An 18,906-nucleotide genomic window follows, 5' to 3' on the forward strand; every position below is an offset into this window, starting at 1 on the left:
TTAAACTTCACAATCCACCAGGGACTAAAAAGCTTTAAAGCAATTTCTCATTTAATCTTCAGACTCAAGACTAAATTTCACTGCAATCAAAAAGCATAGATTTGATGATTCATTTCCCTCACACCTTTCAAGGTTTAATATCATTCTTGAAAGGGATCAACACATCCTAAAGATAATTAAGCAACCGTCATTAAGAAGCAGTCGCAGGCAAACACCCCTCCTCCTCACTCTGCTTCTCTGCCCTCCAAGTGTATAAGGTGAGAAACGACTTTTCCCTTTTCCGAGGATGAAATTCTGTATCCAAAAGCCTTCTAGCTTAGATGCTCAACCAGTCTCTCCTCTGAAAGATGCAATCAACTTGCAGCGACAGCCAGAAGGTTTTAATTAATTTCCTCCATTGCATACAAAGATCTAAAAATGTTAGATATTCCTCTCTTCTGCTTCCTCTAGTTTCTATCATTCGTTTTTACCTTCAGATTGTCCCCAAGGGCCTACCCAAAACAATTCCAGATGGCTTTTTTGGGGGAGAAGGGGATCCCTATATTTGACATTCAGCAGAGGATCTAGGGCAGCTGCTCTCAAACTTTATGAAACTTAAGAGAATGAATTAAAAGCCTGTTAAAACACAGATTTCTTGGTTCTACTCCCTGGGATTTTGATTTAGTAGTTCTTGGGTGTGACCTGGGAATCTGCACATCCTACAAGCTCCCAGGTGATGCTGATGCTGTGGGTCCTCAGACCACACTTTCTGTAGCTCTGGTCTAGAGAACCTGGGGAGAGGGAGACTTAACAAGTGCCAGACACTGCAGTAGATACTCCTGTGTAGGGTGTATAGTTTGTTCACGAGTCTTAGCTTAACACCTTGTTTCCTGCTGGCTCTCTGGTTAACATCCCCTTTCACTCTCAAACATGTCCCAGACAACATGTCAAATCATAACATTACCCTGCTTATGTTCATTATCTCATTGGGTCCTTACAAAGACTCCTAAGACAGACTCCTATTCCATTTTGCAGAAGCTCTGACAGATTATGTAAGCTTGCCTGAGGTCAGTCAGTAACTGATACACCTGGAATTGAAGCCAAGTACACTTTGCTCCAAATCTATGCTTTTAACTTGTGTTAATGCTGTAGACTGCCCCGCCCCATCTGACCCCTCTGTAGGGTAGGACAGTATAAGGCTGGGGCATGGTACTCAGAAGTTTCAACCTGCCATTCTTATTATCTCACAGGAGACCCTAACTTTGCAGTTATAAGCAAAAGCAAAGTTAGGAAAGGCGGATGCCAGGAGAGGAGAGGAACTAATCATTCAATGAGCAGGCATTACAAAGCTGTCCACATCCTTCAGGAGCAACTGATCTGAAGATGTCAAACGAGAAAAGACATAATTAAGAATGTTTTAGTAGAGAGTTTGGCCTCTCACACACTTCACACAAGGAAAATGAGAACATTTCTGCACCTGAAGGGACATCAGAGCTCCCCTAGCTGCTGTGTTCCATGCCAACACCCTGAGGATTGTGAGTAACCGTGAGTGACAATAACTGTGGCTCCATCTCACCTCCGCAGAGACTTTCAAAAGTGGGTGGGGGGGCAGTATCTCGGGCAGATGTGTGAAAGGGATGCACTTGACATTTAAAAAGACCCCCTGATTTGTTCCTTATACCATCAAATCCCACTATCCTCTGAGGGGTCACTGAGTCAATCCCTGCATTTTAATTTATGAGGAATCTAAGGCCTTTGCGTACAATAGAATGTCTCCCTACTCTCAATGCAGAATCATAACCTGCCTCCCATGGGTGGTTGAATGAGCTTTCCTGGAAGAACTAGATAAAGAAGAGTCTTAAAGATGCGTAAGACACCAAGAAGTCTCCAGTAAAATGAGATTTCCTCTCTTGGGTCCTTTACTTGTCTGGTATTCTCTAGGATTGTCATATTCATACCTGCACATCAACTTTGGCAACACACACAGATGCCCAAGAAACTGAGAAGCATACAAAAGTACTGATGCAATATGTACAGATTCTAACCCCTTGAAATAACTTACAAACACTTTCAGCTATTTACCAAAGACCCAGGAGTTTTTTTATGAAGGAATTTTAGAGAAACAACTAAACCATTTCAAACAGACGTTCTTCTTCTGTTCTTCTCTCCTTTTCAGGGACAGGAAATATCTACATTGCCCTTCTCTCTACTAAGACAAAGGATAATGACCAACCTTTGTGGATCATGCGTATGAAGTATAAGCAAATCTTTCCACATACCTGGGGACCAAATAAAAACTCCATCAACTTAGACATTCAGGTATCCTACCTTGGGGGATGTGAAGGTACATTTGAGTTTCCGTGGTACTCTCTCATGGGCCATTTCAGTCCATTCAGAGAACGTATCATCACGGTAAGCCAGGGAAACATCCATGGAAACTTCTGCATTTTCTCCTGCAAGGAAAAGCATGCACAACTCAGAAATGGCTTTTGGGACAATATTTTGGAAATGGTTCAAAAATTCCTACAGGCTTTGCCATGGAAACTATCAAGACAAAAGATATATTAGTTGCTATCAAACTCCAAACCTGAACACTTTAAAGTCATAGGAGAAAAGTATAAGCCGGATTTTGGGTCCCCTCCTACAACCACTCTGTCAGAGTCAAGAGCTTCCCCTTCACTCCAGAGATGAGGGCCTTACTCTCTCTGAGGCAGCTCAGATGGTCAGATTCTGAGTCATGGTCAGAATTTATCCTACTAGAACTTGCACCACTGGTCCTAGATCTGCCCATAGGAACCACATGGAAGGTGAGGTCCTTCCTTCTTCTGCAAAAAGTACCTTAGGACTTGAAAGCCATACTTCATGTGCCTGAGTTTTCTCACCCCTCTGATAAACATGTCCAAGTTTTTCAACCACCCCTCTGACGTTTCTGACCGTTTGGTGCTCTCCTCTGGACACACTCTGGTCTGAAAGCATCCTTCTTAAACTCACCCCTCTCAAATATAGGATCTGCTACTTCTCTAAAACTCAAAACCCCTTCTTCATATTGTGGACAAAGTTAATGGAAATGGAAAAAGGTTTTTCCAAAATTAAAGACTTCTACACAGATAGGAATATAATAATCAGCATATAATTGTATAAATGAAAGTTCACACGTATTTCCCTATCAGTAAGAACCATGAATGGGTTTAACTCACCACAGAATTCATTAAGGAGATTAGATTAATAAAAATTGCACCTGTCCATTTTGTCTGTTTTATACTATGTTGGGCAAAGTTCAAGAACAAAGGGGATCTAATGAGGAAAAAAAGCAGAAAGTATAAACCACATTTCCAAAATGATTGAGTCTGCTGCCACTAGGGTAATGAAACTGGGCACAATTCTAGGCTCTGGTTTTTCAGCCTTGAGAAAGTCTCACTGGTCCAGGCACCTGAATAATACCCACCTCCAGGGTGTTTATAAGGATTAAAGGAGGTAAGTTAGTGAAAGCACTTGCACGCTGCCTGGTATGCAGTAGGTGCTCAATAAATGTTTACTGAACCTGAGCAGACACAAGTCACAAGTGGAAAAGATAAGAATAATGGTTATCAGGGAAATAGGGCTTTTCTGTCCACTGGTCTAGTGTGGCTTGCAGCTGACTGGACTGTGTGGCAAATCCCTGGGTCCGTGAGAGATCTAGGAAGAGGACAAAGTGACGCCTGGGAGGAGGGATACAAGGCCATTCTGATGTCGATGCAACCTTCAAGGAACATCAGCACCCACTATTTTACTGTTGCGATTTAAACCCTCAGTTAAACACGGTAAGTTGGCCCCTGTGTTTTCCTCTTTCCCTCCTGACATTCCACAAAAAAGACATGAAAGTCTTTTTTGTTTTCCTCTTTCCCTCCTGACATTCCACAAAAAAGACAGTAATGAAAAATGAAGGATATTCTTTCCCTCCTGACATTCCACAAAAAAGACAGTAATGAAAAATGAAGGATATTAAATCACACGGGAAAAAACTAGAGACATGAGTAGACCAGAGATTTCAACAATTTTTTTTACAGGTGAAAAATAGTTGAAGTAGGGTTTCCTGACAGCCACAATTCAAACTCCCACAGAGGGAATACTCCGGAAAAGTGAGCCAACTCGTCCGACAGAACTCCAAGCCAGTCAGAATTTGAAACTGACCACAGGGTGACCAGGTCAAAGTCTGTACACAGAATGGCTGGACCCTCACTTCTCCTACATCTTCCCATCACCAGTCAATGCAGAGACCCAGGGCTGGACACGGGAATGGCAAGAGTCTGTAGGAGAAACTGTGTGATCCCTGACTTGGCAGAAGCCACGCGCAGAGTTAGTACACCCCGTGGCTGGGGACCAGGCTGGCAACAGCTGCTCCCCACTTAGCAGCCTCAGGGGTCAACAGAAAGAACTGGCCAGGACTCCCATCTGTGAGTCAAATATTGGGCACCGAGATATATCCTTCCCACTCCTAACACTTGTTGAAAGGGCACTTAGAGAACGGCAAGACTCAAGAGCACAAATCTGAAAAGCTGTTAAACAACTTCTCGGCCCCCACAGGCTACAAGCAGCAGTTCACATCCTGTGCTCCTTGGAGCCTAGGGTTCAGAGCAGCACTGGCCTTAGACACAGGCCACACTTTTAAATGGCCCTGCTCTGGCTGGCTCTCTTCATTGTTCCCTTTCTCACAGGACAAGAAGACCCCGAAGTGACGGGGACGTATATGCCTGCAGCTACCTCCTCCTTCCACTTCTAGATCATGCTCCAGGAACTCAGACCCCAGAACACTCTGCCCAGACAGCTCTGATCCTACTCTCAGAGACTATGTGGACTCTTTCCCAGATCTGGATGCCCAAGAGGAACTGAACAACCACTGTGCACCCTTAGGTGGTAAGGAGTGGTCAAAAGGCTGTTGTTTGTAGGAAGATGTGAACAGAGCTCGAGCTCAGAGGTTGTGGTGTCCACACATAGCACATAAGGCCCCTCTCTGTATGGGATGCAGCCAGGCGTGGGAAGAAAGTGGAGCAGAGGACCACACTGTTTGGTCAGTCACATTTTGGTGTAGAATTCCAAGGAATCCAAGAATCCTAAATTCAAACTTGGCCTTCCAGTTCCTTATGAAGGTAAATGTGTCATTATCAGAGGATGGAACATATTTGGCTTAACATTTTGTCTGCCTGATTTATCACTTTTACATATTTAGTCATGGTAGGCATGCCTTCATTAATTCTCTTGCCCTGACCCCACTAATGTCAGGGGCAGGCCTGCTTCAGAGCAGGTGCCTCACGGAGAGAGAGGGCCACAGAGGCTCACCTCCTGGCCTGGTCCCAGCTTCTGCAGTTACTTGAATGCTGTGCAGGATCCTCAAAGGAAAAACTGTTCTAAAATATGTTGTTCAAAACGAACAAAAATTTTAAACACTATTTTAAATGTACAACTACTACATATTAAGCGCCTGTGACTTCAGTGCTTTCATTTAAATTACCTCATTTAATTTTCCCAACAAGTCTATGACATGGGCATGGACATTTCTTCTTGATTAAGTAAACTGAGGTCTTCAGACACTAAGTAACTTGCATGAAGTCATATTGCTGTTGGCAACATGAGGGAGATGACTATTTTGAAATTGCCTTAAAAGACAATCATCTTTTTCATATGGCTTAAAGAAAACTGGCTTACTTGTGATAATGTAAAAAAAAAAAAAAAGCCCTTCTCAAACCAGTCCCAAATCATGGCTACGTTAAGGGTTCTTAAGAGCAACAGCTCTCCTTCTAGAGGCTAACATGTGCCAGTGTCCTCTCCTCTGGTCCTCACACCCGTCCTATGAGGAACAGGTTATATGAATGGCTCAAGAGAACACGCCGAGCCAATGGCCGAGCTGGGACTTAAACTTCGGCCTGGATCACCCAGGACCCCGATACCCTCTACTACCTTTGTCGATAGAAAACAGAGAATTCAAAAGTAACTAATAGCTGAATCCAGCACACTTCGTGGAAGAGCACTCAGCTCTGACCACCCTTTGCAGCCTTCTACAGGAAAGAACTGTGCAGTGCTCCTGGGAGGCTGCAAGCATGGCTCATGACAATGTCTGAAATTCTCTAATCTGAGCTTTGAGGGGAAGAACTGCCGAAACCAAGACAGCACCATTTCATCAAACTGACCGGAGAAGCGTGATGTGATCCAAAGAGCACTGAGCTGGAGTCTGGGAACACAGGTTCACATCGCAGTTCTGTCCCTGACCACATGTGTGTGTGGTCACCGACAGGCTGGGTACAGACTGGGGAGCAAGCCCGCCTGAAGGAGGCAGCTGCTTTTGGCTCCAATCAATAGCCATCATGAGGTAGTACAGGTCTTCTGAATTTTTTCAAGAGTAGCCTGAAATTCAGATTTTTATGAAACATCTCCCAATTTTTAAATGTCAGTAACTAATTCATGAAAAACAAAATAAAACAAAATCCCCATGCAGATCAGCTAATAAAACATCAGGCAACCCTAAGTCACTCTGTGGAAGAGACTCTAAACCTCCCCATGCATTCTACCACACCACCATTCTTTCCTTTCCATTTTACCATGAAACAAAGCTCTTTCTAGAGCTTTCTATCATTGCTCATTAGATTTACAGTGTGTTCTGCCTAATCCTCACACATTATCTACTTAGCTCCTGTGCAATCTGTGCAGAAGTGTTATCATTCCTGTTTATGAGGTAGAGAAGTCAAAACTCAGAAAGCCCAACCCCTAGAAACACCAGACTCAAGCTTCTAGAGCTTCGTGGCCTACGATCTTACAGCATTTTGCCATCTTTCATGGTGTACGTAAAAAATAGAACCACAGAGGGGAAGAAAGTGACCCTCTTGCCTCCCTTGCTGGACCCCTGGAGAGACACTCGTGTTCCTAACCTGTTAGGACAGAACTTACCTTCTAGGATTTTATGATCATTAAATGAGTTACTGCATGAAAAATGCTTAGAACAGTGCAGAAAGCATGAAGTGTTAGCTATTGTTGTTGTCATTTTTATTAGGAAAGTGAAACTCTTATACCTACCCTTATTTAATTAAAAATAACTACCAGGCTTCAGGAATATGGAGCTTCCCACTACAAAACCCTAATCCAAACCTGGAACACAAAACTCAGAAACAAGGAAGTACGGGGCAGAAGAACGTAGTAGAGCTGTGAAGTCGGTTGCATGAATCATCTTCTCTTCTGCCTCTGATGGACTTGGAAATAAAGTTCAGCTTTAATGACTACATTGCATGTAATAAAACACTGGTTTCATGACTCCTGGGACACTGCGTGGGCAATACTTACTCTCACACCCTGACCCTACCAGAGATAATAAAGGTAAAGACTCCAACTTAAACTCCCTGGGAGAATGACAGGAAGGCCAGGGCTACCTCTGGCACCTGGAGTACCTTCCCTATAAAACAAGGACACTGGTTACACCAGTTCCATAGGGTACAGTTGTAAGGTATCAGTGTAAGATATTTACAGATTTGAAATCCTTGGTTTTCCACCAGACCAGCAGCTTTGGTACAGAAGCCCATAGGTCCTATGGGCTGATCAAGCTTCACATTTCCCAAATGACTTTTGAGACATATTTTGCTTGGGTGTAAAATTCATTCAGAAATCTGGGAAAGGAGGTGTGGAAAGGCACCGTGGGTCTTCACTTAGTACTTCCATCCTGTTATGGGGGTGGTGCGCTGACATGGGGAAAGCTGCGCTACAGGGTTCTTCTGTAGGAGCAGACCCAGAGTGCAGAGTATTATTACTGATGGAAAGATCCATGCCTTTCCATACTGGGAAGCGTCGACTACTCATCCTTTGGAATTCTTCATCTCTATACTAGTTATACTACCCTGCCTAAGAAAAGCACTTGCCAATCTGTTTTCCTGCAGCCAAGTGGGGAGTCAGAGAGGACAGCAAGTCCTTTATACAAGCCAAAAATGGTAGGGGGACAACAGCTAGGAAAGAGGTTGGGCATGCCCAACAAATGTAGGGCAGTGGCTTAATGTAAGAGTGGCCCCTGGGTGGGCAGGGGCCGAAGTGATGAATTGTGACTGGCAGCTTCAAGGAAGTCATCAGGATGCTTCTCACCTACACTTGACATGCTCTCTGTATGTGAAATGGGTGTTTGCCAGCCAGGAGACTGCAAACAGCACAAGTTTCAAGTCCAAATAGACCTGGTTCTAAATTCTAGCTTTATGTCTTCCTGGCTGAGCAACCTTGAATAGGTCTCAGCTTCCACCTCAGCAAGACAGACGCAGTGGTACATACCTCCTAAGGCTGTTGACCACTTGGCATATAGCAGCCACTTAAAAACACAAGTTCCCTTTCCATCCAGTCCCAGGGTGGATAGCTTATATTGTTGACCAATTAACTGGAAATAAAGGGGAAAAGGGGTAGGGCAAGTTACATTAGAGGAAGTAAAGAATTATTTTATGGTTGTCAAAAGCTTTCAGGTTCCTAGAGAAAACTTGATTTTCCTGGGCTCTAGCCCTGGGGAAAAAAAGTTAAAGAGGTTTCAAAATGCTCCTGTGCGTTCCCACGTTCCACAGGGGAGCCGCCAGTCACCAGAGTTTGTTTGGGTAACCTCAGAAGGAGGCCACAGCCTCCTCCCAGGCCCCAGCAGACATATAATCTGGGGTTATTTATGCCAGCATTCCTTCCTTAATCAAAAACTCTATGACCTGGCTTGTATGTCTTGACGCTTTCAATTAAGGAAATAACAAGACCAACCCTGTCCTACATCCATGGTTAGGTCTGGCAAAAATGGACTCACCTAATTACAAATATGGCCCTGGCTGTTTTCTTAGGATGCCCTACAGACCTGGGTGTGAGCAGTTATAAAAATGAATGAGTACAATTATTTCACAAACCAGCCTAACAGTTTAGTTCACATTACCTCTCTTGTCTTTCCTCATCACATCAAGCATTTGCATTGTGGAGAAATGCTTCCTACATGTAAGAAGACATATTTCCAGGCATCATCAAAGTGGTCCCTTGCTGTCCTCTGAAGCACTATCTCCTAGTTGAGGTCAGACATCTGCCTGTGAAGCACGACTAGGACAAGGGAGAACACTGCTCCCATCAGGTCCACTCCAAAGTGACATCTTCTCAGTTAGCAAACAACCACTTATCCCTATTGTAGTCAAGGCTGCTACTCCTTAAAGGCTTTACATTTGGAGCAGTGACTGGCGATACATCAACTGTTTTGTAAATAAATTAAGCTGCAGTACCACAGAATATGGAAAAACTACATGGGTTGGTTGGTGCAGCTCTCTTCCCACCTCACTCAACATATTCGCCCTGAGGGATCTCATCTGCTTCAGGGACACGAGTCACCCTCTCCAGTCCAGATGTCCCTTCTGAGTTTCAAACCTGCAAGTTTACTTCCCACTGATGTCTCCTCTTACATGATTCATAAGGCCAAGTCACCAAATCTGGTCAATCCTCTCCGCTAAGTGCCTCTCAGATCTATCCCTGCATCTCTCCTCACTAACACTCCCACTGTTCAGACCCATCGTCTCCAGCCTCAGTGATGAAACACTGGCCCCACTCCTGTCCTACTTTCACACAGCAGCCAGAGAGGTGATTCCTAAAATACTTCAAATGCCTTAATATCGTCCTCAGACTAAAGTCCAAACTCCTTAAGTGGCATAATAGGCCGAGACCTGGCTCCTGTTCAGCATCCCAGTTCATATCCTAGAAGCCTTTTCCTACTATCTTCCACCCGGACCGGCCACCTGGAATCCAGCCCCCACCCTTCCAGCCTTAGAAGATGGCTAAGAGCTCAGCTCTGGGGACAGACAGATGGCCTGGGATCACAGCCCACCATGCCTACTCGGTGCCTGTGCAACACGGGGCGAGTTGCTGAACTGCTCTCTCTATAAAATGGGATTGTGGCAGTGCCTGTCTCTGATGACCACGAGGAGCAAATGCGCTAACGTGGGCCAAGCGCTCAGCACAGGCCTGCATACAGTAAGCGCTCGGAAAACGCCCGCTGCTGTTTCAAGGCTGCTACCTGAGCCTACTCACGCTCCCTGCACTCAGGGTCCTCACTAGCACACCAAATTTTAAAGAGGGACCTGCTTTGAGAGAGTGAATTACAAAAGGGCTTCTTTACATCTGGTCTGCAGACAGTGCTTAGCATCCCTACTCTTCTGGAATTCCACCCGGACTCACTCCAGCCTTCCCTCATGCACCAAAACTGAGTGTAGCACCCTTCCCTTGTTTGACTCCAGTTCCTCCTCCCTGTTCGTCCAGCATTGTAACTCTTATCCTGCTGCAGTGCTCCCACCTGAGGACTTATCTGCATCTCTCTAATATGCGTCTCCCGTTTAGACTGGAGGACCCTAAAAGCCAGGGACGGCTTCAGTCTCATTCACAGCCATGTCACCCATGTCTTTACACAAGAGATATTAATACTTACCAAATTAATGAATATCATCCTTCTTTTTCCAAATATTCTTACAACCCAAAATTTTCTCTGTCATTCCATCACCTCTATACCCAACCAATGGTTTGCTCTATTTTGGTGAAAATCACAGTTACCCCACTGCCTGCTTTCCTACAGCGCCCCCTCCCCCCCACACACACACCTCAGAAAAAGGATGTGCCTCAGTTTTGGCCCAAGGGTCCTAATGGTCCCACGCCACGGAATAATGTTCTTGGTTCACTAGGACTGGGTAGAAGGGGAACTTTTGAAGGAAATGATTCTGAGAGAGGAGCTGTCTCCTTTTCTCCTCTCCCTTCTGAATTACAGTAAGGGGTTGCACTAGTGTTCTGCTTGAGAGGTCCAGTGGAGCAAAGGAGGCAGTGCCAGTCTAGGGTTTCAGGCTTAAGTAAAGCAGTGAAAGTGCGGGCCTTTGAGGTCTGTATCATGTCCTTTCAGTCCACAGGGATAAGAGAACAGACGGGACTTCTGGCAAGAGATTCCAGAGAAGAAAAATTGTGCAGTGCTCACCTGGAAACAACAAGTCCTGGGTCATGTCCCTGCTAACCTACTCAAGCCTACTTTGTCAGGGCTGGAAAGGAAGCCCTTCGGAACCGAGAACCCATAACAACCGGCACTGCCACCAAGATGTAATCAACACACTTCTGAAGCCCCTAATGCTAGAGAAGCCATCCAACTCAATTCATTTCTGCCTCCACCAAATATTTTTAATCACCTACTTGTTTCTATGCCAGATAGTGGGGATAAAAAGATATACAAGGCAAAGTCATCACCCTGAAATAGTTTACAGTAAAGTGGAAGGAAGGCATTTACATGAATAAGTATAATCCCATGTGGTTAGAACTGCATTAGAAGTACATATAAAGTACACAGTCAGCTCAAAGAGGTCAAGAGTGCTGAGAAGGGGGTCAAGGATATAGCACAGAAGACGTGATCTTCTATACCACCTCATCCGAAGAAAGTGATAATAATTACTTGTGAATCACTAGGCAGCAAGGTAGGAGTAGGAATTACAGGCAGAGGAAGCCGCATGTACAAGAAGTCATGTAAGCACAATAATAGCATAGTGTAGTCAGAGAATGCTACTAATTCATTATGGTGGGGAATCCAAGAGGGACTGGAGAAAATAGGGAAGGCTGGGGAGCAGGGAGGGTCTCCTGCTGACAAAGGGAAGAAGTCTGCATTGAATGCTGCAGCATTTTGTTTAGAAGAATATTTAGGCAAGAAGGAGATTCTGGAAACTGTGTGAAAGACAGACTGGGATTTGGGAGGCGTGAGGGGTTTAGAAAGACATCCAGAGGAAACTGAGGCACACTTCACTTAGAATTCTCAGTGTGGTTAAGATGATTTGATCTCACAGAAAATATCACCAGAAGGATATTTTTTAAGAAATTTGTTTACCAAGGAATTTGAACTCAACATGAATCAATCTATTTCTAACAAAGCCAGGGAAATCGAAACCATCCAAGCTGGCAAGTGTTAAAACACTGGAAAGCAAATGTGGCAACAGCTTTCCTATTTGACCATAATCAACATCAACATGGAGAGAAAACCAACCTGACAGCCAAGGGAGGAAAACACACAGTGGGCTTCTTTGCTTTCTCCCCAGGACACCATCAGTACACAGAGCATTTAGAATAGCTGACTTGATGGTTGTGAAAATCTACCTGCCTCTCTCTCTCTCTCTCTCTCTCTCTCTCTCTCTCTCTCTCTGAATGCAATTAGAGAAGAGAGCTTCATTCACACTGAATCTAAAAATAGACAATGGCAGAGTTCACAGACTGACAGCTGCATTCTCATACAGTAACCAGGACAGGGATGGCTAATTGAACTTAACAACTTCCAAAACAAACAGTGCAGAGGAGCCCAGGGTAAAGAGAAAACACTAAGGTCAGTTCTTCAAAGAGGTGGAAGAGGAATAGGGTCACTCTGTGGCAGTCTATTACTCCTCCCCAAATCCTGATGAAACTGGCAGAGTATTTTGCCCAGAATTACCCAGAGCCCTGTAGACAAGAGCTCTGGCAGACTGAGCTGCTCTATGGGATCCAGGCAAGAACAGGAGGGAAGGGACAGGGCTGTCCCTCTAACCTCGTCCTGAAGAGTCACTACATTTTTCTAGATAAGATAAATGAATGCTTTTTCCCCTTTCACCATATCTAAACTACACTCTGCCTAGCCTGGGGCATTAAAAAAAAAGTTACCCAAGAAATAAACACAGATTATTAAGGAGGAGAAATGAGGTGTCTAAAAGGAGCAAACAATTTCTTTTCCTCCCTTCAGTCCTAAGATGTCTTCAGTTTTCTTCCTCAGTCTGCCTTACCCAGGGAGGGGATTACAGCTGAGCTTCAAAAGAAACAAGGGAGTGCCTGTGGATGGGAAGCAGATTCTCTCCACAGCTCTCCCACAGGTCTGCGTTGGCTCTCAGGGCTGCTGCCAGCCAGCTCAATGTCAGATCGCTGCACCCCAGCATTCCCTGGCCGCTCCACCTCCATCGCCCTGGTGACTAAGCTGTTTCAACAGCTGTGTTATTGCTGGAGTCAGGCCAGTGTTATTCACACAGAGTATTTGTCTCGTACAGCTTACGTGGGAATTACTGCACTCCGGATTTGGGGTTCTATTTGCAGATAAGGTCCTCCCCTTGATCAATCAGACAGGGCATTCCCTGAAGTTGGGCTCTGGGTGGCAATGGGACAATAGTCTCCTACCACCTGGGCTTTCAGGAGATAGATTCTTATCACTACAAAGAGGGTGGAGTAGGCTCGTGTGTCTGTGTGAGAGAGAAGAGGAAGCACAATGGAAAACCAGGTGGAGCCCAGAAGACCTCCACCGCCTCTCCCTCAATAAAAGCCACCCACGCCAACAGGGGTGTGAACTCCTGCTGGACTCCCCTTCCGCTCTTCCCTGCAGCCTTCTCCCTCAGTCCTTCCCTCAAATCATCTCTCTTTCCTTTCAGGCACCGTTAGTACCCCTTTGCCTCTGCCACTCTCGACATGCATCTCTCCACACAGCTGTCCTCGAACACCATGTGTGGGCCAGCGTCCTCCTGAGTTCCCCTCCCTCAGCCGCTGGGCCTCTCCCCTCTCATCACATCACTTACGTCGTGTACGGTCACTGTGTTCACATCCCTTCTGAAGCACGCTGGGCCTGGTGACTCGGCCCTCTCCTCCGCTGCTCCACATCTCTGGGCTCCTGCTCACTGCCAGTGTGGTAGGTGCTCCATTACTAACTGCTCAATAAATGAACCCAAACTCCCTTATATTGAGAGGAGACTGAAAAAAGGAAAAAGTATTGCACCTGTAAGGCTTACCTCCGATGGGCAAGGCCCATCTCTATTTCTAGTCTATTTTAGGCTGAATCTCCATCTGTGAGCCCCAGTAGCCTGCTCTCCCTCCTAAGTTCTCACTGAGAGCAATCGGGCACCATATGCAGATACAGAAGAGATTTCAGAAATGTGAGTTTTCTCATGAAGGCAGTATGGTATTTTAAAAAGCAATAAAACAATGATTCCTAAAAGCTCACATTTTTGACTACCTACTATAGGCAGACATTTTCACCCACACAGATGCAAGGCAGATATAAATGATCATCAGCAATCTCAAAATGAGGAAACTGAGGCTCGTGGTCACGCTGCCAGTGTGGGAGGGAGGCAAAATACAAAACCAGGTTTTCCAGACTCCACAGCCCATGTTCCTTCCCATTATGTCACTGAGCCACTAATTAGAAGAGTCAGGAGATCTGTTTCTTGCTCTAGGAAGTCTACTAGAGCTGTACAATTTGAGCAAGTCACTTTGTATGCTGTATTCTTTCATTAAATACTGAAGTTGGATCATATGATTGCTAAGATTCCTTCTAGTTCTAATATTTCATGAACATAGAAATCTAAAACACCACCAGCTCTTTAACTGCCTTCTACATTTAAGGCATTGTGGCAAAAACAAAGAACTATAAAGCCATTCCTGCCTTCAGGGCACTTATAACTGAGTTGGAAAGACAAGGAATAAAAACTTGAGTTTGACTAATGTAAGAGTTAAACAGAAACAAATGCAAAACCACCAGAGCACCAGACTACATGGCAGTACTTGAGAAAAAACACTGTCATAACTACAAAAGGAGAAAAGTGGATTTCAACAATGGTACACCTCCCCCTTACCCCCCCAACTCCCAAAATATATTTGTGCTGCTGGCAGAAAGAGAAGAGATGGACAGTGCATCCGAGAAGCGCCAGCGACTAGAAGGGATCCCTTCTGTTTCACGGGAAAGCTTTGTGACAAGTTTCATAAAGGAAAAAGTAGGCTAGAACAAGCTTTTTATTTCCAATCCACCTTTCCTTCATTCCCATGAATGAGGAGGGGGTACAAATGAGAGCAGGCAGCTGGGAAGAAAAATAATATGGCTGGTGGTTCCTGACCTCTTGGAATCCTGCCAGCAGAGAAGCCCGAGAGGCAACATTTAATTGTGGAAAAACCAGCCTGCTCTCCTCTTATCTTTTTCCTCTGTGACTTAAACCCACAATTACTGGCAACCCCTAGATTTCGAGTCACTCAGCTGGTGGTGGCAGCGATGGCTGTGTCTGCTGCTGAAAGCAAAAGGGAGTTGGATTTCACCTGCCTCCGAAGCCAGCCCTGTGTGAACACAGCCCTTACCCAGCTTTACGACTTCTCCCATTAAAAAGTTCATAGATGCCCTCCCGTCGGGAATACCACCAAGTGAGAAGTCTAAATGGAAAAAAATAGAAATGCAATTTCCAGCTGCTGTATAATTCAAAGGACAAGCCATGAGTCTCAAATCCTGAATTTCATATTTCATTTCAGCACTAAAGATGTAATTTTCAATTTTCTTTTCTTAAGAATCAATCTCTGAATTTCTTGCCATATTCATTAAGGCAACTCACTGACTGGCTCCTCTGTCTTTCAGCAGCTTATCTTTCTCTCCAATAGGGACATTCTTTCACAGTCTAACAAATGGGCTTACTGTCCTTTGCACACAACGTGTTATTTGACAGCATTTCATGATGGAAAAATATGCGTCTTAGTCCTGACTTTCACCTACAAATCAGGTGACCTTGGAGAAGTCGCTTAACTTCGATAATTTCAGAGCTTTAAAACTTGTTCTGCAGTAATGGTCTCACAGAGAACAGTAGAGATTTAACCTTGAACATCAACTGTTGAGCATGCATAGGAGATGGATAATAAATATTTACTTCCTTTTACCTTAATGTCTTTGCTTCTTCACTGAGAAAATGTTTCTATTGCCAACTAATGTCCTTTTCTTCTCTAACACTCTTCTGCTCCAAGAGGTTGTCTCCCATACACCTCTGCTCCCACTTTGAATTACCATTCTATTTCAAAACATTAATTTACATGTTAACATGTTTATAGTCAAATATAATTAAATCATGCCCTGTGGGCACACTCTCCTAAGGATGCTGAGAATTTCCTACATGTTCTATTTTCAGGTGTTCTCCAATTGCTTAAGTGCTGATCAATATGCACTTTGGTACTCATGGGGCCTACCCATACTATGAATTTGGAGCTCTTGCCTCGGGATTCATAAACCTCTGAATTCCATGGATAAGCTTCAGTGCTTCCATTGAAATATAAATACTTATCTGTGAATAAGCCTATGCACATTTTTCTCCCAAGGTTAAAGTCCTTGACCTGAAATTAATAACCACTGTCCTGAAGTAATAAAAGGCCTGTGGTCAGAATCCATTGGGGTCCTTGTTCTGCACACTCAGCCCTGCCACCTATGTTTCTGAGCTTCTGTGCTCTCTCCACTTAAGTCCAAGAATAGTTATTACTCACTTTTATTGAGCATTTATTATGTATCAAGTATTTAATATAGAAAAGCTTCACATGTATTGTTCTAGTTTAATTCTTACAACAACCCTATAAAGTAGTACTACTATTACCTCTATTTTATAGATGAGGAAAATAAAGTATAAGGAAGTTTTAAAAATTTACTTGCCAAGGTCACATAATTTATAATGGGCAGGCCACAGATTTAGCCCAAACACTCTCGCTTGAAAGTACTTGACCCAGTGCTGTAGTTGCCTCTCCAAGCTCTTTCACTTCCCAGAACAAAATAAGGGCACCCTTGGACTCTCTTTGCCTTTACATACTGGAGGATCACAAATCCTAACATCTCCTTTAAAGCCCCACCCTTCAAGACTCAACTTAAAAAACTACCTTTTCAGTGAGTTAATCATTTCCCCTTCTGTGTTCATAGAACACTCTGGACACTTAAAGCACTGAACGCACTGGTATAATTTTTTGTTTCTTTCTCCCTGAACTAGACTGAGCTTCTAACTCATCATTTTGAGTACGCCTCAAGTATTTACTGTGTCTGAGACTGTGCTAAGTACGGGGACATAAAGATGAACAACACACAGTCCCTGCCTTCAAAGAATTTGGTCTTACAAAAAATGTTTACATTGTGTAATGATAAAATTAAAAAATATATATTGTGACTAAAACCTAAAGAAATAAAATAATTTTAAAAACAATAATTTGGTCTTGCGGGACAGATAGAAGTAAACAAAAAAGGGCAATGACGTTTTTTGAAATTGTATCGTATCATAGAGGATAAGGACTTATCTTTGTTTCTTAAAGCCTGAGCAAAATGCTAGCACATAGTAGCCTAATACATTACTATTGAATGAACAAATGAAGTGGGAAGAAGGGCTCAGATGCTGGACTGTTAAACTAAAAGATCTACCATCCCATCTCGAAAACTCTTTGAGGTTATTTATACACTGACTCACCTAAAAACTGTTTCCTGTGTTGGTGTCTATGATACATTTTTCTTAATGTCAGACTAAAAATATACTTCCAGTACACCAACCCCGTCTGCCTACCCAAGGACTAGAAATGAACACAAGGTAACATGTAACAAAATAAAACACAAGAAAACTCACTCATTTCAATACTAAGCTCACCCACTAACAAAGGAGAGTCTATCCTGAGGGAGCAGTGTCTTTTAAAATGGTTCACCTTTGAGGGTCTCTCAAGTCACCTACTTATAAAACTAAAGGGATACTCATGTGTTTTTTTTATAAAGCCAAAGAATCTTAACTGAGTCATAAACTCTCAGCATCAGAGAGTTAGAGTAGAAGAGAACTTAGTATAATTTCCCACTCAGAACAGGAGCTACTCCATAGCACTATAAATAAACTTATGGTGAGATCAAGGCAAAATATTCTAACATCATGTACACTTACAACTCCTCTATTTCCCAGTTGGATGACTTGGGACAAATCGTTTAACCTCTATCATCCTCAGTTTCCCGATTCTGCCAGAGAGAGAATTGTAAAGACGATCAGACGAAATAAAAGTATAGTTGTCTTGATCAGAGATCATCTGGTTGCAAGTAACAGAATTTCACCCACACTAGTCTAAACAGAAATTAGCTGGAAGGATACAGGAGTATCTCAGGAAAATCAAGGGCAGAAAGTACTGACAAGCTTGAGAGTCTGGAACCAGGAACAGAAAGCTGTCAGGAGTAAAGCCTTCTCTTGTAGTGTATCATGATTACACCACATAGTCCTTCGCCTCCACCTTTGTCTTTGCATCTGGTTCGCCCACTCTGCCAGCCATCTTTCTCTGCTTCTCTATGCATGTGGTAAATGACTGCTGCTCAGCTGGCTCTCAGGACTTAAAGTGCCAGTGAAGGTGAGCCTAGAACTACTGAATGCTGATTTCTCACCAGAGAATTTGACTGATTCCCCTCGAGTCAAGGGGCCATCCCCAACCAGATCAGCTGCGGCTGGGGGGGCTGGTCATGTGGCCAGCTGCCCACATATTAGGGGTGCGTTACACTCTAAGGGAGAAGAGTTAGGCAAGGGTATGGGGTCGAAGCAAATGTCTGGTAACAAAGACAACCACCAGCATCTCTGGAACAAAAGCATTTTGTAAAGAAGTCACCACCCAGTGCCAGCTATCTTGTGGTAATCATTATGATCCCCACTGAGCACCTTCTGCTTGACCACCACCGGTGACAGGCTGCTTACTATGTGCAGAGACAGCCATTTCATCACTGAACAACTCCAACCATTAGAACTCTTTTCCGTGTGACAGCAACCTTTCTTTAAGATACTAAATTTAAATATTTGCAATCTTCCCACCAAATCCTACCTTTAATGAAGGTGTAATCCTGCTTGTTAGGGTCAGGCGTGGACTTTCCTTTGTAGTCATAATATGGATAAAGGGCTAAACAAAAAATATAGATTCGTTGGACAATTATTTTAGGAAACAATCTACACCAGACAATTAAAAAAACAGAACCTTGGGCTGACCCCGTGGCTCACTCGGGAGAGTGCGGCGCTGGGAGTGCAGCAGCGCTCCCGCCGCAGGTTCGGATCCTATATAGGAATGGCCGGTGCGCTCACTGGCTGAGTGCGGTGCGGGCGACACCAAGCCAAGGGTTGCAATCCCCTTACTGGTCACAAAAAAAAAAAAAAAAAAAAAAAAAAAAAA

The 18,906-nt window shown here is 44.0% G+C and overlaps 1 protein-coding gene across 1 annotated transcript in view; it reads right to left on the reverse strand.

Moving 5' to 3' along the window:
- Nucleotides 1-18,906, reverse strand: part of WLS (wntless Wnt ligand secretion mediator) — a 107,192-nt gene that overhangs the window by 34,174 nt on the left and 54,112 nt on the right. Inside the window, exon 3 of the mRNA XM_008584518.1 lies at nt 2,308-2,432. Coding sequence (XP_008582740.1) covers nt 2,308-2,432 — 125 coding nt within the window. The remainder of the gene's footprint in view (nt 1-2,307; nt 2,433-18,906) is intronic.

Source organism: Galeopterus variegatus, unplaced genomic scaffold (assembly GCF_000696425.1).
Source record: "Galeopterus variegatus unplaced genomic scaffold, G_variegatus-3.0.2 Scaffold3293, whole genome shotgun sequence".
Taxonomy (NCBI): Eukaryota; Metazoa; Chordata; class Mammalia; order Dermoptera; family Cynocephalidae; genus Galeopterus; species Galeopterus variegatus.